The sequence below is a fragment of the Catharus ustulatus genome, chromosome 18 (genome assembly GCF_009819885.2).
Source record: "Catharus ustulatus isolate bCatUst1 chromosome 18, bCatUst1.pri.v2, whole genome shotgun sequence".
Lineage (NCBI taxonomy): Eukaryota > Metazoa > Chordata > Aves > Passeriformes > Turdidae > Catharus > Catharus ustulatus.
The window spans coordinates 3,071,192-3,092,730 of NC_046238.1; the positions used below are offsets into that span (position 1 = coordinate 3,071,192).

General features: G+C 51.5%; 2 protein-coding genes across 2 annotated transcripts; both read left to right on the plus strand.

Moving 5' to 3' along the window:
- Positions 1-70: 70 nt before the first annotated feature.
- PSMD9 (proteasome 26S subunit, non-ATPase 9) lies at positions 71-3,830 on the plus strand. Its single transcript, XM_033076195.1, has 6 exons — positions 71-217; positions 310-412; positions 1,253-1,446; positions 1,897-1,998; positions 2,494-2,582; positions 2,906-3,830. Exons 1-6 carry the CDS (start codon positions 104-106, stop codon positions 2,931-2,933), a joined length of 630 nt encoding a protein of 209 aa, XP_032932086.1. The 5' UTR covers positions 71-103; the 3' UTR covers positions 2,934-3,830.
- Positions 3,831-4,819: 989 nt separating this feature from the next.
- CFAP251 (cilia and flagella associated protein 251) lies at positions 4,820-21,155 on the plus strand. The gene is made up of 23 exons (XM_033076061.2): positions 4,820-4,919; positions 5,388-5,561; positions 5,714-5,804; positions 5,963-6,069; positions 6,213-6,353; positions 6,547-6,656; positions 7,094-7,202; positions 7,624-7,704; positions 7,972-8,049; positions 8,410-8,454; positions 8,774-8,991; positions 9,472-9,645; positions 11,521-11,768; positions 11,861-12,009; positions 12,464-12,637; positions 12,908-13,092; positions 13,595-13,709; positions 13,884-14,047; positions 16,245-16,335; positions 16,538-16,681; positions 18,630-18,858; positions 19,943-20,044; positions 20,897-21,155. Exons 2-23 carry the CDS (start codon positions 5,511-5,513, stop codon positions 21,019-21,021), a joined length of 2,931 nt encoding a protein of 976 aa, XP_032931952.1. The 5' UTR covers positions 4,820-4,919; positions 5,388-5,510; the 3' UTR covers positions 21,022-21,155.
- The last annotated feature ends 384 nt before the right edge of the window (positions 21,156-21,539 follow it).

Here is a 21,539-nt window from a genome sequence, read left to right on the forward strand (position 1 = left end):
CCCCTGTGTTGGTCACGCCCATTCCCCGCCCCCGGGCGTTCCCACAATGTTCCCGCCCCCTGCACTGGCCCCGCCCCGTCCCGGCTCCCGTCCGGCCGCGGCCATGGCGGATCCCGGCGGGGGCCGCCCCGTCACCGTCAGCGATGTCCAGCAGCTGGTGCGGCGCAAGGACGAGATCGAGGCGCAGATCAAGGCGTGCTACGAGCTGCTGGAGGGGGTCAGTGCCCGGGCACGGCACGGCAGGGCCGGGGGGCACCGTGCGGGCCCGCGGGCCCGGCCCCCTCCCAACCGCAGCCTCTTCCCTCACAGCAAAAGGGCGTCGGGATGCACGAGCCGCTGGTGGACGCCGAGGGCTTCCCCCGCGCTGACATCGACGTGTACCAAGTGCGCACGGCCCGGCACAACATCATCTGTGAGCGGGGAACGGGAACCGGGCGGGGAACGGGAGCCGGGCTGGGAACGGGAGCCGGGCGGGGAACGGGAGCCGGGCCGGGAACGGGAACCGGGCGGGGAACGGGAGCCGGGCGGGGAACGGGAGCCGGGCGGGGAACGGGAACTGGGGCCTTGTCGGGGCCGGGCCGCGCCCCCATCCCGCGGGATGAGGCAGCGAAACCGGGATGTGCGGGGGAGACGCGGCCTCTGCCCGGGAACAGCGGCGACACGGCGGGGTCCTGTGGAATGCCCGTCTCGCTGGTGTAATCGCTCAGATCCGGAGCGCAGGGCTGCGCTCAGCCCGTTCCCTGCGGTTCCGCTCAGTGCTCGGAGCTGAGTCACGAAAACGCTTCTGTCCACGTGTTGCTGCAGCGGCGCAGAAATTCTGCCACTGCTGCGGAGCCGCTTGGGATCTGTGGAGCACAACAATGCTTTTCTGTGCTGTTTGTAGAATAAAATTCTGGTAGGAAACAGCTCGGCATTTATTTCATCCCAGGCTTTCCCAGTGCCCTGACTCTCAGGGTGGGTTTTTCTCTTCATACCTAACAGCAGGTGATTTAATGGAAAGAAGACTTAAGCTGCTCGCTGAGTTCTAAGGATCATGGGCCTCCCAGCCCTGCTGCCTTTGCATGTTTACCAGAATTCAAGGGGTGGTTTTCTCTGTGTCTGACTTTTCCTGATAAGCATCTGCCGGGCTGGCAGCAGGCCCCAGCAGATGGAGCAGAGGTTCTTGCTGAGATCAGACGGCCAGGGCACTGCTGTGCAGGGCTGCACAGGGGGAGCCTCTCCAGCTCCTGTGTGCTCGTGGTGTCACCCACAGGTTTGCAGAACGATCACAAGGCCGTGATGAAGGAGGTGGAGGAAGCTCTGCACAAGCTGCACGCTCGGGAGAAGGAGAAACACGCCAAGGATGAGGCAGAGGCCATGGCTGAGGCCATGAGGCAGAACCAGAGCGTGCCTCAGCCCTTTGCCAAAGTGAACGCCGTGACCCCGGGCTCCCCCGCCAGCGTCTCGGTACGTGGGGCACAGCTCGTGGGGCACAGCTCGTGGGCAGGGCTTGGTCTGGAGCACAGCTCAGGGCTCCCTCTGTGCCTTGTTAATAAATGGGAATAAGCTGGGGCTTGATTGGGGTGTCACCCCCTTTTTTAAATCGCGTTGGGATGTCCTGTGAAGGGGCTGGTGACTGTACAGGGGTGAGATGGGTGTTCCCTGAGCTGTATTCCTGGCACCACACAGCTCTTCCCACACCTCACTGACCACTCCAGGCTCAGCTTTTCTCTTCCCATGAAACAGAACACAGGAGTGAACACTCACCTCTCCCTATGGCAGTAGTGATGTTCATTTGCCTGAGTATCAGAAGTATTCAGCACATCTCTCTCTGGGGCTGGGTGAAGGGTGGTGCTCCTGTGTTATTACCTGTCTTTAGAAAATGCAGATGCTCATCTCTCTTCTCTCTCTGTCCAGGGGCTTCAAGTTGATGATGAGATTGTGGAGTTTGGATCTGTCAATGCAAACAACTTCCAGAACCTGCAGAACATCGCCACGGTGGTGCAGCACAGCGAGGGGGTGAGCTCATTCCTGCTGTGACTGCATTCTCTTGCCTGTCTGTGTTAGCCACTGCTTTTTCTATGGAACTTGGATCTCTGGAATCATCATTTCCATGTCAGAAAGAGTTCAGATTCAGTCTGTGCTGTTGTAGCCTTGTTCTCCATTTGCTCATGAATGGAAGAGCTCAGAGGTGTGTGCTCTTAGCTGTCAGCATCACATTGTTTGTTCTCCCTGGGCACTCCCTGCAGCAGCATTGCTGTGCCACCCTCCTGGACTGGCAGAGAAGCTGCCACAACCATTGGTGGTGGAAGTGAGGGATCTCCTGGAGATGACTTCACACAAAATACTCTGCTCTTTAAGTTATAGCCACAGGAGTGGAAATGGGCACTGCTGCAGAACAGTTCCTTGGGCTTAATGTTCTTCTGTGCTTCAGCAAAAGAAGGAAGGGAGTTGACTTTGTGATGGAAAAGTGAAATATTTTGGTTAATTTTTTATTTTTTTCCTCTCTTTCAGAGACCCCTGAGTGTGACTGTGATCCGTGGTGGCAGAAGGGTGCACGTGGGGCTGACTCCAAAGCGCTGGGCTGGGAAGGGCCTCCTGGGGTGAGCTGCTGTTTCCTTGCTGGAAGGGGAGAGGCTTTCAGCAGCTCAGGACAGGTTTCCTGAGCAGGGCCAGCCCTGGCTGTGTCACTGCCCACTGTGACAGACCTCACAGGGAGCTGGAGGCTGCTGGTTCTGCACAGGGACACAGGGAACTGAGTTCCATCAAACATGAGCACAGGGACAAAGGTGTCAGTGGCTGGTTTCTCTGGTAGAGGAAACCAGTGCAGGAGGGTTGTGGTGGCTCTGATCCATCTCATGTCAGGTCTTCTGTGCCTGTTTGAGAAAGGAAATTTAATATCTCCTTCTACCCTCTTCTATTTCAGCTGCAATATCATTCCTTTACAAAGATGACCATGGCTTGGAGAACAATAAAGCTGAAGCTTGTGCCTGCTTCCTGGACTTTGATCTGGTTTGAGGACTTCCCTACGTGGTGTGGCTGTGACCTCTGGTGCTGAAGGGTTCTGGCAGAGCAGGGCCTGCCTGCAGTTCAGAATTGCTCTGGTGGTCAGGAGGAACCTGCAGAGCTGCAAGATGTGTGTGGCTTCTCATCTCTTCCACCTTGTACCAACTTAGAGAGACCCAAATCTCACTTGATACATGCTCTGAAGAGCTTGAAATGCTCTTGTTTGGTGATAACAGAGCATTCCTTTTTTCTCCCCTTTGAAACTCCTCAGTGAATATCATGAAATGTGTGCTGAAAAGTCCTAGAGCACTTTTGGATGCCTGTCATAGTAGATGACAGGCAAGAGATATGCAAGTTTGATACTTCATCTTCCCCACATTGCCACAACTTTTAAAGTCAGTGAAGATACTGAAAGGATTTTTGGAATGCCCAGTTATTTTAACACAATGAGATAAGGAATAGGGGTTGTAATTCTACTTTTGGAATTTCTAGTGTTTGTGTAGTCATGATAAAAGCAGTCCTAATTTGGCTTCTCCCTCTATTATAAGTTTTAAAAAATGAGTTTATTTGCAGGAGTTAGTTTATTTGGGGGTGTTTTCCTGGTTCCAGCCAGGACAGGGTTTGCCTTTCTGTGCCTCCCATTCTCCTCTCCATCCTGCTGCAGGAGCAGTGGGGGCAGTGGCTGAGGGCACATGCTCTGGGGTGTTTTCAGTGGGAACAGTAAATTGGGGAATACCATTCCTAAACTTTGAAGGGATTCCAGGAATGACTGGTTTGTTTGAAGCTTATTTCTACTTGAACTTCAAAATAGTCTCCCAAAACAATAAAACTGAGTATTGCCTCTCTCTGTTCTCACAGAAGTCATTATTTGGGGCAGCCTCTCCGGGTCAGGGAGATAATGGGAGCTGATAACAAATCTCCTTTCCGCTCCCAGCAGGGTGTGAGGCTCTTTGTGGGCAGAAGGAAAAACAAATTAAGTTTAGAAATTGTTATTATTTGAGCTTAACAGCCAGGCTGAGGTCAACAGCTGGGAGCGTTTGGAGCTGGTTTTCTGCAGGGTGAAGTGAGAGCCTGGAGTGAGCCCTGGAGTGGATTCCCTGTGCAAATGCTGCCCTGGCAGAGAGCTGGGGACCGTGGGGGACTGGCAGGGGTTGGGGGATGATTTTCCTCACTTTGACTTCGCCTGTCCTGCTCAGGGAAGCTACTGGAGCAGAGCTGCCTACAGCTCCTTGGGAGGGGCATGGGGTAAAGATCCATCACCGGGCAGGGCGAGGGTTCAGTCCCGAATGGCTCCCGCGGTGCCAAGAGCGGGATTTAGGCTGGGGCAGGGTGAAGGGCTCAATGTTCCCTCCTCCAGATCCCCGCTTTGGGGCAGGGGGACAGCGCTGCCTCTTCTTGGCAGCCGGTGGGGACGAGGAAGCTGCTCCCCTTCTCCCGGTGAGGATGAGGATGAGGAAGGTTCCCCCGTTCCCGTGCAGCCGGTGAGGATGACGGTGAGGATGAGGAAGGTTTCCCCGTTTCCTGCAGCCGGTGAAGATGAGGGTGAGGATGAGGATGAGGATGAGGAAGGTTCCCCCGTTTCCCGTGCAGCCGATGAGGATGAGGGTGAGGATGAGGATGAGGAAGGTTCCCCCGTTTCCCGGTTCAGCCGGTGGGGATGAGGATAAGGATGAGGATGAGGAAGGTTCCCCCATTTCCTGCAGCCGGTGAGGATGAGGGTGAGGATGAGGAAGGTTCCCCCGTTTCCTGCAGCCGGTGAGGATGAGGGTGAGGATGAGGAAGGTTTCCTCGTTTCCCGGTTCAGCCGGTAAGGATGAGGATAAGGATGAGGATGAGGAAGGTTCCCCCGTTTCCTGCAGCCGGTGGCGCTGCCGGTGCAGCCGTTGCCTGGGAACGGCGCTGGCAGAGGCAGAGCCGCGGGGATCGCTGTGTCGGTGAGCGGGGGGGTCTCGGGACGGTGTCCGGGGGGTCCCGGGGGGTGCAGGAGGCACCGAAGCCTGGAGGGGTTTTTGGGAAGGGCTCCCTGTGAGAGCCGGGGGCCGAGGCGGTTCCCGAGCTCCCGTCCCGCCTGCCGGGGCCCGCCGAGGCTTTTCCCAGGGCCTCTTTCCCTTCCCGTGGAAGTTTTCTGCGCACAAGGTTTCGGCGTTGGCTCAAATCCAGACCCGTGAAGCCGGAGATGAAGCAGCTGCCGCTCAGGAGCAGCTCTGTGCTCACAGGACTGCGACAAAAGCCCGACCCAAAGGGACATTTCCGTGCCCGGTGCCGTGGACGGAGCCTGCTGGAGAAGCGCCGTGCTCGGCTGTTCGTGCTCAGGGCAGGAGTGTTCCTGCAGCTGGGAAGGGGCTCCGGACCCATTTCCCAGTTTCACAGGTGCTTTTTCCTCCTGCTGTGCCAAATTCCAGGTTGTTGTGCAGCCAGATCTGGGACAGTGTGTGTGGGGAATTGTTTCGGAGGGTGAAGGTGTGGATGGATGGTCCCTGTGAATTTACACTGGAATAACCCACTGAGCGAAGGGCAGCAGGGAGATGTCCCAGGACAGACAGACAGCTCAGGAGATGGATGTACAGCCTGAGAAGGTGAGGGCAGCACCATGGAAAACCCTGTCTGGGACAGATCCTATTGGAAACAGAGCCCCTGGGATCTGGGGCATGCTGAGATTCATTCCCAGTAGCCCCATCCAGACCAGCCCAGGAGCCAGCATTCACCAAATCCTCTTTTCCTTTTCGAGGATCCCCTTGCTGCTGCCGGGGAGAAGGAAGGAGCTGAGAATTCAGAGAATACTGAAGAGTCACTGTTGGGTCCCCAATCATCTCCTTTAGGTATGGGGATCTCAGACATGCTGCCCAGCACCTGGGCTGGGAGCCAGGGCACCCTGGGGAAGGCACTGCTGGGACATCATGCCTGGAGGGTGCTGGACCCCCTGCACCACCCCCAGCACTGCCTGAGGCCAAGGGAGCCATCTCCAGCCTTCTCTCAGGCAACAGGGAGAGGCACACACGGCATGAAGGCTTTGCCAGCTTGGTGTGGGGGGCCACGCCGGGGATGCTGTTCCAGAAGGACAAGGACATCAGCATTCACCCCCTCGTGAGTACCAACAGGCACAGTGCCACCAGCACGGTCCACAGGGCACCTGGCACTCCTGCCCCACTCTCCTCCATCACCCCACAGACCTCCTGTGCCTGTTTTGTCCTGGCTGCTGAGAGCCAGGAGCTGCTTTTTCCCTGCAGGACCTGTCCTGGGTGTTTGGCTACAACAGCAGCCTGGCTGTGCACAGCCTGATGGACGGGCAGGACCGGGTGCTCCTGTACATCTCCTCCCACACAGTGGTCATCCACGATATCCTGCAGAACAGGCAGTACCACCTGCAGGTCTGGCACACACAGCTGAGCATCTCCCTCTTCCTCCTCCCCTTCTCCTGATCCCCCTCCCTCCATCTCTCTTCCTGGTGCCCCGTTCAGGGGTCACCTGTAACCAAACCCAGGAGCAGCCCATCCAAAAGGTACAAACAAAACAGCCCCAGGTTTGCAGCCTCCAGGGCACTTTGCTGCTTCTCCCCCCCAGGGCCACACAAATGTCATCTCCTGCCTGTGTGTGAGTGAAGACAAACGCTGGGTTGTGACTGCTGACCAAGGGCCAGACGCTCTGATCATCGTGTGGGACTCCTACTCTGGGTAAGCTCCCAGGAACCTCCTCTTTTGGAAACCCCCTATGTCCAGTAAATCACTCAGGACCAACTCCAGTCTCAGCTGAGAGTAAAATGGGAGAACTAAAAAGCAGCAAAGGAACCAAAACCAAACCAAGCCCTTCATTGTTCTTGTATCACCCACACAACACTGAGATGGGGCTGAGCTCCCCCAGAGTAAGACATCACATCTCCATGCTGTAGGATCTACAAAGATCCCTGGTGATTGTTTCCCACTGCCATTTACTTGGGAGGAAGGGATGGAGAGGACACTGAGCACCAGCCTGTGGCAGCACCAGTGTTTGCAGCCTCCCTCCACCCCTTCCTCCACACAGACAGGGTGGGTGGGTTGTGCCAGACTTTGCCAAGTGACTGCCTTGAAGCCCCTATGCTGCCAGGAGCACCCATGAGGTCTCTGCTCTGCAGGGTACCCGTGTGCACCATCTTCGAGACTCATTCAGAGGATGGGATCTGTGCCATTGCCATTTCCCAGGATGCCAAGTATTTGGTGACCATTAGTGCTGCTGCTGTGCAGGTGAAGAGAATATTTCCTCTTTCATAGCTTTGCAGGATAGAGACCTGGAAAGGACAGGACCTTTTTTTGCAGTGCAGCATAGGGGAGGTGGGCATTAGATGGGGAGAGAGGGGGAGCAGGTTTGCAGAGTGATGACTTCTTTTTGCTGAGCCATTAGAAGGCAGACCTGGATTTCATTAAAATTAATGCTGCAGAGTTGAGAAAATGGATCTTAATTTGGGATAAAAGCTTCTGACTTAATCACTTTCATCTAAGCAATTTCCAGCATTATTTCCTGAAATTAAGCTTTCTGCTGCCAGGCTGTGCTGGGATTTACCCTGCTCTAGTCTTTGCAGTGGGTGAGGAATGGGATTTACCTGGCTCCCATAACCTCCCAGAAAGTCACAAGTGTTGCTTGGATTTTTCTTCCCTTCTCTTCCAGAAAGTTTGTGTTTGGAGATGGACTTTGCCCACAGAGAAAGTGATATGCAGCACAGAGCTGAAGCCTGAGTTTGGGTATCAGGTGAGTGACCATGGCCAAGGGGGGCAGAGGGGATGGACTGGACTGGGCAGCCCCATCCAGCACGGGGCTGCTGGTAGGTGTTAGCTGGGGATGGGGGGCAGGATCACTCTGGTGCATCCCATGGGGTCATCTCTGTTCCTCTGATGCCTGCCAGGCATGAGGTGTCCTCTGTTTTCAGTTCAGTGCAGCTGGTGAGGTGGTTTTGGATGAAAGAATAAGCAGAAAGCACTGCTCAGCTTGGCACTAATGCAATTCTTTGAATTTCAGGATTATGTCATTTTTAACCCTCAGAATCCCCATGAGTTTGTCAGCAACAGCAAAACCCAGGTGATATTTTACCTGTGGGTAAGTAGGGCCATGGGAAGTCGTGTTTCTGGTGGCAGGGGGGGCTCAGGGGCTGTGGTCTGTCCACAGCTGAGGTCACACTCTGCAGATCTGTCCCCTCCCTGCTCCCTGCCCTTGCCAGATCCCAAAGTGGTCTGGACAGAGTATCACACTCCCTCCACTCCCACACTGGTCCCACACTGCTCTTCACCTCTCCCACTCCTGCTTGCCCATGGGCCTTGTGCCATTCAGCAGCTTTGGGTCACCTCAGTGTTTTGGTCACCACAATGTGGGGCCAGTGCCCAGATGGTGGGGAGGGGACATTATGGCACTGCAGAGCTCAAAAATTCCTGTCCTGGATGTTTTCTCTGCTTTCCCCAGGATGATTCTGGTTTGCAGTATGGGGCACCATTCCTGAGCAACCAGGTGAGCACAGCAGGGAGGGAACACAGCATGTCACCCCCTTGGCTTTCCTGCTGGCACTGTCCCTCCTCATCCCCTTACACAAAAACAGTGGCCATGGCCCCAGCCTGTCCTCCTTGGACAGGCACAAGCCAAGTTTACCAAAGCTGAGCTCAAGCAGAGCTCTCTCTCCTATGTGCCCCACTGCATTTTCTCATGGGGCTCTGCTCTCTTGTCCTGGTATGGGACAGGAGGGGAATGAGGATCAAGCAGAAACCTCTCTGCTTGAGAAGGGCAGAGCCAGCTCTGGGATAAAAACACAGCCTGGTTGCTGTCTCCACAGACCTTCAAGTGCCGGGTGGGACAGTTCAGCCAGTCAGTTTTCCATTTTAACACCACCCAAGCTCTGACGGGGACCTCTGCTGGGAAGTTGGTGGTGTGGGACATGGACAATCCCCGCACCCTCCCCGAGGAGCTGCCGGCCAAACCCCACGGAGTAACAGCCACCAAAGTGGTGTCAATGCAGAAGGAGAGCCTTACCGTGCTCCAGGTGCTGGAGAGGTAACAGGACAGCCCTTTTCAGCAGCTGGAGGTACAGTCCTCAGCTGTAGGAGTGGCAGACACGATGTTGGAGTTTCACTTGGCAGCACGGTCACTCATGCAGGAAAGTGCTGCCGGTTTATGAGTAATTTTCCAGCGATGAAATTTGCCTGGGGGTGGAAATTAAGTTGAAAATTCGTGGTGATGAGATGCCAGCTCTGCTGGGGTAGCTCAGCCTCCTGGCTACCACCGGCAGAGGGAGCAGACAGCCACCAAACGCCGCGACAGCCTTGGGGACACGGCAGGGACACGGCAGGGTCACAGCAGAGCCGCTGGTTTCTGCACAACCCTGGCTTTGTCCTGCACATCTGTGCAGGGCTCTGCTCATGTGCTTGTGCAGAGAAATGGGGAAGAGATTTTCTTCCACCCAAGGATGTTCTCCAAGAAATATTTGGGAGTTGTCAGTCAGTGTGTTGATTAATAACTTTCCCTTCCCTGCAGCTGTATAGTCACAGGTGATGTGGAAGGACAGGTTAAATTCTACGATGGGCAGCTGCGGCTCCTCACCATCTACAGCCACGACAAAGTGGGTCCCATCCAGTCCATCTCCTTCTCCACCATCCTTCGTGATCCTCCCAGCGCCCCCCCAGACAGCAGCCAGCCCTTTCTCACCAGGTGAGGCTCTCTACAAACCCAGGACTTCTCCAGTGTTTGCCTTGCAGCTGAGAGCTGGGGAGGTGTCAGCGAGAGCTGGGGAGGTGTCAGTGAGAGCTGGGGAGGTGTCAGTGAGAGCTGCTCCATGAGCTTCTGGAGCAGGATTCAGCCCTGTGCCCAGGCTCCTGGGCAGGAGAGGGAGGCAGGAGAGGGAGGGAGTGTGGGTGGGCTCCAGGACATCACCTCTGAGCTCGAGGTGGTGCCTTGGCACAGACACAGCGTTAGTGCAGGCATGGTGATGATGATCAGCTTCTCTGTCACGTACCCAGCACACCAGGCAGTGCTAGTGCTGAGCCTCCAGCTCTCACTGGGCCCCTTAATCCCCCCTTAAACCCCTCCCAGGGATGGCTGGATCCAGTTGGATTTTATCATGGCTTGGCAAGCTAATGGGGGCACAGGGCTGTGCACACTGACTGGTCACTGGTCCCTCTGTATCCCTGTGTGATGTAGCAGTGCCTGAGGATTTAAAGGGAGTCTGCAGGCCAGATGAAGCTGTTGAGTGGCTCCATCCAGCCTGCAAACCACGTTTGTCACTCCTCTTAAGGCTTTCCTGGCAAAGTCTGTTCTTAGCCACGTGTGTTTTCCAAAGAGCTGTGGGGACAGATTCTTCTCCAGCCTGAGGGATGGTTTGGTTTCCCTGTTGGTCTCTGTTATCTCATCCCTCTTCCTGGGTTGCTGCTGCAGCTCCTGCCACTTGCAGCTGCTGTGGGCAGCACAAAAGGCAGAAAACCAAAGGGGAAGGTCTGAGTTCATCCCAGGGGCTGGTGGGATTAGGAATGGCTGGAGAGCCCAGCTAAGGCACGGGAGGAGTGCAGAGTCCATCTGTGCCTGGGCCAGATGTGCATAAACTGGTGGCTGTGGTGGAACAGCTGGCAAAGAAGCTGTGCTTCCTCACTTGTCTGTGCAGCTCCTAGACTCAGCCTGGAAAAGGTTCTAAGGAGACCTTACAGCACTTTCCAGTGCCTCAAGGGCTCCAAAACAGCTGGAGAGAGACTTTGGACAAGGGTGTGGAGTGACAGGACAAGGGGAGAATAGCTTAAAACTGGCAGAGGGCAGGGTTAGATGGGATACAGGAAGCAAATCCCGTAATATCCTGGCACAGGTTGCCCAGAAAAGCTGTGGATGCCCTGTGCCTGGAATTGTTCAAGGCCAGGTTGACTGGTTTTGGAGTAACCTGGTCTAGTGGAAGGTGTTGAAACAAGATGATCTTTAAGGTCTCTTCCTACTCAAACCAGTCTGAGATTTCTGTGTGATCCTCGCTTGTCCCTTTGACTGGGTCCAGACTCTCCATCAGGCAGACTGAAACTGTACATGCTTGTGCTGTAATGTGAATAATTATCCATCTGTCTGCTTCACACATCACCAGTCACACAGTGAAACTTCTCTGCTGTGCTGGTCAGCGTGGCCAAGTGAGCAGACAGAGACTGAAACTGCCCTCTGACCTTGGCCATGGCACACACTTGATGTGGAGCCCCTGACAATGGTGGTGTGGGACATGAAAAGCCCATTCAGAGCATCTCCAACTGCTCATTTGTCCATCTCACACACCAGTGACTTGCACATGGCAGGAGCTCCCCAGATGTCATTCATCTTCTGGCTTGCCCAGCCAAGTAGAAAATGGAACTGGCTCCAGTGTCTTCCCATGGCCATTTCCCAGGTCATGAATACAAAGTGCCACTTGCCTTCCAGGTCAAGGAACGTTTGCATACTGTGTATCACAAAATATAAGTGATTGTCCAACTAACTTGCCAAAAAGAGACTGATGTGTAATATAGCTTGGAGGGACATGAGCCAGTTGTCTGATTCATCGAATTCTGTCTCTCTCACGCTAAACAGGAACTTTATCCTTTCCACCTCTGATGCAACCATGTTCCATGTTGCAACAGACAGCACAAACTTTGAAAGAATCATGGAAGAGGCGAAGAAAGCTGTGAATGCCATTGCCTGCCACCCACAGGAGCCACTTGTGGCTGTGGGGAGTCACTGTGGGCTGCTGAAGGTGTGGGAATACAGGCAAACAAAGTACCTGGTTAGCAGAATATTCACTGAGGCTGGCATCCAGTGCTTATCCTACGATCCTGAAGGTATCCCAGCCCTGTGACCTCCCCGTGTGCCAAGCACTGGCCCTCCTGGGAGGAGTGATGGTGTCGTGAGAGCTTTCTGCTCTGCTTTCCAGGCCATTTGCTGGCTGCTGGTTTTACTGATGGAAGCGTTTACATCCTTGATGCAATTTCCCTTCAGTCCATCTGCAAGGAATTCCAGTTCTCGCAAGGTCCCGTGACTCACATCAGCTTCTCTCACGATTCCAAGTACCTCGCCACCGCTGTAAGCTTGTTTTTTCCGCTCGGTGACTGAATGGGAGGGACTGGGAATCGCGGCCGTGCTGCGAGGCACAGAGCGAGCAGGGCAGAGAGCTTCCCTCCCCTGGGGCTTGGTGACTCTCAAACGCAGAGCGAGCAGGGCAGAGGGTTGTTCCTCCCCTGGGGCTTCCGAAATGTTTTTCCTGGCTTGAAGAGTCACTGTAAAAACGTCACCAGTCAGAGCGGCTCCGCAGACCCGCTGCTAGCAGTGCCCTGTCCCTAATTTTAGTGACAAGTCTTTAGTGACATTCATCTGAAGAAGGGGCTGGAGCAGAGATTTCCTCCTGGCTGCTGCTCAGTCCATGTCTGGGTGTAGAAGTATTGAGGCAGCGTTGAAGCAGTTTGGCTCAGAGGTTGTAGCAACTGGTGATCTGTACAAAGAAAGATTCCCTTTGTTAACCTTCATGCTGTTGTTGCAGGATGAGAATTATACAGTGACAGTTTACAAGAGAGTCCTGGAGAAGGGGAGCAGATGCTGGGAACACCTGGCAGGGCTGGAATCCCACTACAAACCCATCAGGAGCCTCCTCTTTGGGGTCCACTCAGACAGCCCCGAGCCCAGGCTGCTGAGCCTCGGGGCGGACCGGCAGCTGGTGGGTTGATGCAAAGCTTAAAGGACAGTGAAGATTTGTGGTTAAAGGGGTGGGGCTGGACAGGCCATCAAAGGAGAATCCATGTTTGGTTCCATGGCTCCCAACCCTCTCTCCCCAGCTCCATTGCTGGGAGTTGTTTCTCAGCCTGGTCTTGATGCTGAGCCTCTCCTATTGTGGCTTCTCCAGGAGATGAAAATCCAGCGAATCCACAAGGTCAAGGGTGCAGGGCAGCCCACAAGGAGCTGCTGTGTTTCCTTGTCTTCCCTCCAGGTTGAATATGACCTCAAGAGCAGCATCAAGGACCACTTGGTGGTCACACACAGGGACAGGCTGGAGCAGGATGCTGTGCCCCTGTGCTTGACCTGGTACCCACAGCTCAGCGCCGAGTCCTTTTTCATCACTGCCAACAACTGCTACAAAATGAAGCTCTACAACACAACGACCAAAATGTGCAGGTAGAGGATTGATTCAGGCCTGGGAGCCTCCTCCTGACCCTGTGCTCTCCTTGGTCTCATGAACACCATGCTCCTACCCCTGAGCATGTGATTTTTCCATCTGTGATGCAGATCTTGGGATGGCTCTAGAGCCCTCAGGCTCAGGTCACTCCATTCTTATGCCCACTCTGCTGCTCACTAATGTGTCTTTTAGCAAGGTTGTGGCTGCAGGTGGGTCTTGGTCTGCTCAGCATGTTGGACCTGAGATGCAGCAGTCAGACACCAGATAAAGAGACTGGAGTCCACAGGAGCAAAGCATAATAATCCCTGAGCACTAAATTAATTTCTAAGCCCCAGTGTAGTCTCTTCTAGCCAGGGACTCTGTCCTGTCCTGTTCTCTCAGCCAGCAGCACAAAGCCTCTGCACACCTCCCATATCTACCCATCCTTCCACACAACAGCTGTCCAGAGGGGAAAAATGTTTTGCATGGCCTAAAGTAGATAAATATATTGTTTGCCTTTAGAAAGACCCTTCTGGGACCAACCTATGGCTCCCCCTTGGAGAAGATACAAATCCTCCCTAGGACAAGCTCTGCAGACCCCCAGCAACACTACCTGGTGTACATCACAAAGGACAAGGTATGAAGCCCCAGCTGCACAAGAGCCCCCACTTGCAGAGCTGCTGTTCCCTTGGGAATTTCACTGAAGGTGAAACCACGTGGAGGCTGGTCCTGCCCGAGAGCTGAGCAAGCTCCTGGGGCAGAGGATGTGCCAGGGACCCCCAGCTCTCCCAGATTCCCTCTTCCCTTACAGGTGGGCTTGCAGATGCTGCCTGTTGATGGCAATCCCCACAAGTCCTCAGCCTTCATCTGCCACCCAGATGGTGCCTCTGACTTTGCCATCTCCCACGACGGGCGTTACGTCTTTACAGCCGGGGGCAGGGAGAGAACCTTCATGAAATGGAAGGTCAACCTACCGTGAGTCGTGGCAGGAAAGGGAAAGGAAACTTCTTACTGCTTTCCACAGCTGCTTGGCCAACCCATTGGGCCCCAAGCAGCCAAAACAGAGGGAATATTTTTGGGGGATTTGTTCCCCCCTCTGACACGTAGGAGGGATTAAGCCAACAAACCTCACAAGGGTGGCCATAGTGCCTAAACAATACTCCAGTCTGGGACATGATGCCCAAATGGTAAAGAAATTGGGCAGAGGATTTTGTGATCCTTGTGAGGGCCTGGCCAGTGTGATGGGAGATGGTCAGGGTTAGGCAGGGACCAGAGGAGCAGCACAGGCTGCAGGAGGAGCACACAGGGCAGCTGCTGATAGAAAAGTGTCTGCTCTCCAAATGGGATAGGAATTTGCTGGGAAATCCCCCTTGTGTTTGAAGACTGGATTTAGGACAAGCCACTTTAATCCTATAAAGCTTTGCTTACATGAATAAATGGCCTGTAGTAAAGGGGGTGGTTGAAGAGTGGAGGCTGCTCTAACAAAGGAGGATCTCCAGGCTCTGGCCCAGAGCAGCAGGGATGAATCCTGCCAGGTTTCTTACGCCATCCTCTGCAGGTTTCCCTCTGCCAGATCCCCCAGGCAGTGGTGCCAGGCGTGCTCCCACATGACAGGAGGGTAACACAGCAAAGGCAGCAGAGATATTTTGGTTTCTTGGCATGTCAAGGACCAAAGATGCTCAATGCAATACATGTTTGGGGCACAGGCTTTTCCCTCCCAGCTGCAGGTGCCCAAAAGATACATTTGTACTTAGAAAATGGAGCAAGGCAGATGTGAATGGCATGAAAACTGCCAGGCCACCATGGAACCACTTCACACTTCAGGGACTGGGAAGGGAGCTTAGTCCATGGCAGAGTTAGGACAGTGTGGCATGGTCTCCCCCAGTCTGTGCTGTTTTGGGTTCTTTTTTTCAAACCCTGCACAACACCCTCCTAGCACAGAGCACTGTGTCTCCTGGTTTCTGGGAAATAACTCCATGGGAGCTGCTTTTAGCCTTTGCTCCTATGTTTGCCACTTGGTGTGCACCTGGGAAACACCCTCACCTTCCCAGGACCATGGTTAAGACCCATGCTGGTCCTGCAAGGAACACATTTTGCAGGTACCATTTGCTCTGAGAAAAGCCCAAGGAGTGCCAAGCCAGCTCACCTTCATGTGCCAGAACAAAGGAAACCTGAGTGGGAAAGCAATGGGTTTATTTATTTTCTTTTCCACTTTGTGTGGCTTAAACAGTCGGGGGTCAGGATAAGCGACATTTTAAGGAAGGCAATAGAATATAAATGATCCTTCTTTATAATGCTTGGCCAGAGTCCAGGCAACATTGAATTTCTATGTAATTTGTTTTTGGAGAGAAGTTTTTGATGAGCTAATTATCATTTTATTGCTGCTTCTGGCATCTTGTGAATCTCCACTGTGTTTAATACCCAAATAACTTAATTATGAAAAAAGCATGAAGCTTGCAAAACCAAACCCCAGTGGAAGCAGCACTGGAGAGGTGTGTGTGAAAGCTGCAGCCTGGCTGCCAGGCACAGGGTATTATGTGGCAGTGCTATGCCATGATTGCACTTCCAGGCTTGGTTTCTTTTTACATCTGCACAAGCCAAAGGGATTCTTTTGGCTCCAAGTGCCTGTGAAATTGAAACAAAGAGGTGGCTACTCAGGCACTTTCAGTTTAATGCAAACTGCACCTGCGACTCCGCCGGCCGCCACGGCAGAGGAAGTTGGGTAATGGATTGCACTGAGTTATTGGGGAAAAATGTGTTGGATCAAGGAACAGGGAGTTGTGTGGTTTATTGCAAACACCCAGCCCCAGCCTTCTCTGCATGTTCAAAATGCTGATCTAGCTAATTCATCTCCCTCAATGTCTCTGTAAGGAAGCAGAAAAGCCAAATGCCAGACACCAAGTTCAAGTCCATGGAAAAGCTCCTGGCTCCCAGCCCTGCACTCATTCCACTAAACAAGAGGACCATTCAGTAATAATTAATTCCCACACTGTGGTATTGTATGTAAAACCTGGGTATGAAATATGCTGTAGAAATGCAGCTGATGATAAAATAGCACAAGGTTCAAGGCAGTGCTTTTCTTTCCTGAATTCTGAGGCCCAGGGATTTTAATTATTGAAAGTGTCTCCTCACATGAACCCTTCCTGTATCTTCTTTCCTCCCCTTCTGCCAGTGCCTTGGATGCTGCTTCTTTCCTGGGTGGGGAGGACTTGATCCCATTCTACAACCTCCTGGATGGTGGCAGAGATGGCAAATTCTTCAGGGTAATTATGCTCACTGTGAACCCTGTCTGGCCACATCTGGCTGGAATTTAATTTATACAGGCCTGACATTTCTTTATGTTTTGTCCAGCTCACCTTTAACAGCAATCTCATTGATGTGGCTGTTAGTAAACCCTCAAAGGAGCCTTATCTTCTGTGCCTGTTGGTAACTGAAATTTGCAGTGTTTGTTTGATTCCCTGGCAGGAACTGGAGGACTATTTTTACTACGTACAGCTGTGCAGCCAAGGTATCGGAACACTGGAGACAAGACAGGTGTCAACACACATTCCCTTGGAGGAAATTCCTTCTGTAATGAGAGCAATAGGATTTTATCCATCAGAGGAAGAGGTTGGTCAGCTGTTTTTATTGTTGTTATTAAAAGAAGAAAGAGCAAGACTAATTGCACTTCCCAAGTGTTCTAAAGGCAGTTTCTGACCATTGCCATGTTGGATGGCTCTGGGATTTATTTCTTGGCTTTCAATGTATTTTTATCTGGTCTGTATCAATACAGTAGTGGTCAGAATCTGGCAGAAAATTCCTAAAAAGTTTCCTTGATAGCAAGTTGGGCAACTGCAGAGGAAGGCTGAGCAAACCTGGAACCTGACAGCTCAGAGTTGTCCAACAAGGCAACCTCAGGGTCAAAACTTTACAGCAGAGAGAACTGATTTAACAAGGGTGCTGCTTCTTCCCCTTTGTGTGGCTGTTTCTCCAAGGCAGTTTGTACTGTATACAAACCTCATTTGTAATGTGTAACCCAGCATGACTGAATCTGAAGCAAGATTTGAATAACGACCTCTGAGCAGCAGCTCAGCCCCCTCAGCACAGGAGAGGCTCTCCCAAGGGAAGGGGTGCATCACTGCACTCCCTCAGCCTTTCTGCTTTGCCACAGGAACCCAGAGGCTGCTGAGGCACTGCTGTGAGTCTGTGCCACTCCACCTGCTCAGGGATGCTCTGTCAGGACAGCCCCAGATGGGAGGCAGGACTTTTGCCCCAGCTGCCACCAAACTGACTCACTTTGGAGCCCCCACAACCAGCAAATGTTTGAGCTGGGGCTGCTTTGCCCTGGTGTCAAGTCGAGGTGTTATCTCTTCATACTGTGTTAGATCTCTTCCTTGGGTTATTACATTTTTGCCTCTTGGGGACACAGAAAACATATTCCTTTGGGAAATGTCTCTGGAATAATAACTGAGAATGTCCCACACTTCCCCAAATTAAAATATAAACAGCATTTCAGGCATGGAAACAGAGGTGCTGAGCTGTTGTGAAACCAGGCAACCTACAATCAGTAATAAATCCAAAGAGAAGCTTCATCTCTCTCTAGAGTGTTTTAATAAAAGAAAAGCAGGAGGGAGAAAAGGCAGCTTGGGCTGACTAGCAAAGCTTTTGGGAATTGGTGTTTTTCTTTTGTAGTTCAGTGGGGTTGATATAAAACCTAATCCCAGCTCAGCCAGAGCTGAGAGAAAATGACTGTTCTTGCTTGGCGTGACATTTGCTACAGGAAAAATATAAGGCTGAGATTTCCCTCTTCCCTGGGCTTCATTCAGTGGAAAAACTTGTGACACAAGGACAAAGGCCCAAAGCTGAATGCAAAGTCCTCCCTGGGGAGATCTTGCATCAGCTTCCCTTGCAGGGAGCAGCAGGGCTGGTACGTGTTGGCACCGGGAATTCTCCCCGTGTATCTCGGAAGGGGCTGCAAGCACAATGCAGGCATGGAGCAGATGCTGCCTTCTGCACAGCTGCTCACTGGGCTGACTCACAGCACCAGACTTCAGGAAAACCACTGGTATCCAGCACAGCCAGAGGAGAGAGAGGGATCCAGCAGGGCAGGGTGGCAGCCCCACTGAGCACATTTTGGATTTGGCTTGTGCAGCACCTGAATGCCCCTGGACGTGGGGAAGAGCAGGGAAAGATAAGATTTCTTATCCAGTCAGGGTGTGCAGCCTGGTTCTGTCAGGACCCTTGTGTGTGTGCTTCCAGAGCAGGGATGGTGGTGTTTACTGCTTTGTGGTTTGCCTGCCCACTGTCCCAGAGTGGAGACACAGCTGTGCCCAAGGTGCCAGTAACAGCTGCAGGGTCACTGAGTGCCTGTCACAGAGAGGAAATCCCAAATACCTGTGGATGTGTAACCCCCATATTTAGCTGTTATTGTCACCTCAGCAGTGTGTAACTGTTGGCCATTCCCATCCTCAGCTCACTCCCTCCTGGGATGTGGTCATGGCACCAACACAGGATCAGAAACTGTCCCAATGCTCTTCAAAATAAAACATGTAACAATCTGCCTTGTCTTGGTCTTTAGATTGAAGAAATGATAAATGAAGTGAAATTCAGCAAGTATGTGGATACTGGAGAAGAAGTGACAAAAATCAATTTAGATGATTTTATCAAACTTTATATAAATCATCGACCTGCACTTGACTTGTCAATGAAAACCATACAAAAAGCATTTCAGGTTCTTGGTTATGATAACGAGAAGGGAGACAAAGTTATTGACAGAGGGGACTTCCTGTTACTGCTTCAGCGCAGAGGTGAGTTATTTTGTTTCTACAATCAGTTTTATGCTTGCTAGTTCTGCCTGCAATTTCAGGGCTTTTTCCCTGCAGCAAGAAATTATTCTGGAATGATAACCTGGTAACCAGGGCAGGCATGAGGAGCCACCTGCCTTAAGATTTTAAATTGAATAATCACATAGCTTGTCCCAGCTGTGCTTCTTGTACTGCTCTGGAAATCTCTGCTGGCCTGAGGTATCTCAGCTGTTAAATGATGAGTATGGATCTTGGTAAAATGTATCCTATTCCCAGTGTGTCCTTATCTGAATTGTTGTTCTCTCTTCCAGTCACACAGGCTCTGGAAAAGTAGTATAAAAATGATAAAAGGGAGACAAGAAAGGAGGGATGAAATTGGTCCTGGGCTGAATCAGGGAGAACACCATAAATGTAGGTGTTAATATGCTTGTGGCCAGTGCCACAGAGTGCTAATAACAAACTTCTATTGTCTAAGTTCTGGTGTAAAAGTGAGCACTCAAACAGGTAAAGGGAAATGCTGGTTCACTCAGCACATCACTTGGCAAGACTCCTTGCCACAAAGATCCTTGGAAACCACAGATTCAACTGGAGTGAGAAAGGTTAGCTATTTATACAGATGGTGTGAACATCCAGAAATAGGTACATGAGACAGAACAGTTTCATAACAGATCTATAACCTCCTGCTCCAGGGCATGAGCCAACCACTAACTGGGAACAAGTGCTATGTCCATGTTACTAAATCAAGACTTTTCTCCACCTTTCTCTTCCTCTGCATGAAAATGGCTCCATGGACTGAGGTCTGTGCCAGGAATTCTCCAGTGGGAATAGAAGCTCTAGTCCCTGTTACTGCAATGTTGCTTAAAGAGCTGTCTGCATCAGAGTTTCTCCCTTTCAATGACATTTTCGCCCAAAATGCTACAGGGAAGAGCAATTTTCCTGCGTTGGAATCATGTGTTTCAGTGTGTATGTCTCTATCTCAGAGAAGCCAGATCCTCTTTTGAACTGTCCTGTTTAATTTAATTTGAGTTGCTTTTGAGTTTTTGTGTTCCTGACCCCATAACCCACGGGCTGGTGGTGCTCTGTACAGGGGAGCAGATGACAGAGGACGAGCTGGCTGAGTGTCTGACCACCCTGCTGGGCAGGAGAGCCAGGAAAGGAGAATCTGAACAGGACACCTGTGATCTCACAGGTACAGCATTAGCATTCCACACAGCACAGAAGCAGGATTGTTTCAATTCCCAAATGCAATAATTTAAATTTCAAACCCATTTACCCTGTTAGGCCAAGAGCTGTCAAAACTGCTCAGATGGGATTGCAAAAATAGCCACAGAGCTACAGACTGTCCTTCATCCACACAGCAATTGCATGGGTGTATCTAAAAATAAATGGACAATAAACTATAACTGGGGCCTGACAAGATTACTGTGCTGTTTATCTGCTGGCTGGAACTGAAATTAGAAACACACAGGGAAATCCCAGGGCTGGTTTCACCCAGGCTGCAGTGCCCATTGTAACAGAGCTGTTGGGAACGACCACATTTGTCTGCAATTTATGTCCCAGTCCACACCAGTCTGGAACAGCAAATTATAGCATTGATTTGAGCCAAGAGGCTGTATTTAATTGCCCATTGTAATGGGAACTGCATTTTTGTACAATTCATGTCCCAGTCCTCACCAGTTTGGAACAGCATCTGTTTAGGGTCACTGGTAATGGGCCCCATGCAGCAAAGGTGCTGCTTCCAGAGGGAACTTGGAAATTCCTGGATCCCTCAGGGTCCTAAATCACATCAAATCCAGGTGTAAAAGTTGTCCCATGACTCCTCTGAGGCAGGGATCTGCTGCAAGGTGAGGCACACAGATTTGACAGGTTTAATCCCTGATATAAACACATCAAGTATCGAGCTAGTAAAGCATCACTTTGTCATGAACCCTTCATATATATTTAAAAACATTTCATTCACTTATTGCTGCTTATAAACTTTACTGGAAAGCCATTTTGACATTGCTTCTGTGTGTCTCATGCTGTTGTTACTGCTCTCCAGGTGCAGCAGCTTTGACTGAAGAAGAAATTCCAGCAGAAATCACAGCAGAGATATTTGTTAGAGACTTTCTTGGGTTACCTATTCCTGAACCAGAAAAAAAGAACAGAAGGAACAAGAATCTTTGATCTACAAAGGCTCAAAAATGCAGCTACTACTAGATTCTCTGTTTGTTCCCACTTTCCAGGATCTTCTCCTCAAATATCTGTAAAATTTATGGCTTGTGTTTATTGCAAAGTAAAGGTCACATAGTTGTGTTTCAGTCAAACTCTAGAATAAGTCCCCAGCTTGGCACATGCCACAAACCTGTAATTTCACACCTATATAGGGAAACACTGGAATGGCTGGAAAGAATGAGGCAGGTGGCCACTCCATCCTTGGCTGGAACCTTCCCAGAAGCCATTTCAGGTGGGTTTATGCCAGATGCAGTCTATTTTCATGAGGTTAAGACAGCATTCATTTGTGAAACCTGACAGCAAAAGAGCAATGTAAGAGCATTGTATTGATTAAATACATTGATAAATGCTTTGACAGGTTAGAATAGATTTGTAATTATAAATCCAATGGACCTCGGTAAAGAAATAAGTGCTGTGGTATCCATTAAAACCACGCTTCTTTTGGCCTTTAAAGTGACTTTTTCTTTCAG

What these genes read in the sequence shown, in the direction of transcription:
- PSMD9 (XM_033076195.1), top strand. Translation starts at nt 104, where the DNA reads ATGGCGGATCCCGGCGGGGGCCGCCCCGTCACCGTCAGCGATGTCCAG. An exon ending in GGCCCGGCACAACATCATCT is followed by an intron (nt 413 to 1,252) that starts GTGAGCGGGGAA and finishes TGTCACCCACAG; the next exon opens with GTTTGCAGAACGATCACAAG. An exon ending in GCTCCCCCGCCAGCGTCTCG is followed by an intron (nt 1,447 to 1,896) that starts GTACGTGGGGCA and finishes CTCTCTGTCCAG; the next exon opens with GGGCTTCAAGTTGATGATGA.
- CFAP251 (XM_033076061.2), top strand. Translation starts at nt 5,511, where the DNA reads ATGTCCCAGGACAGACAGACAGCTCAGGAGATGGATGTACAGCCTGAG. An exon ending in AGGTGATATTTTACCTGTGG is followed by an intron (nt 8,050 to 8,409) that starts GTAAGTAGGGCC and finishes TGCTTTCCCCAG; the next exon opens with GATGATTCTGGTTTGCAGTA. An exon ending in TTTATCCATCAGAGGAAGAG is followed by an intron (nt 16,682 to 18,629) that starts GTTGGTCAGCTG and finishes CTTGGTCTTTAG; the next exon opens with ATTGAAGAAATGATAAATGA.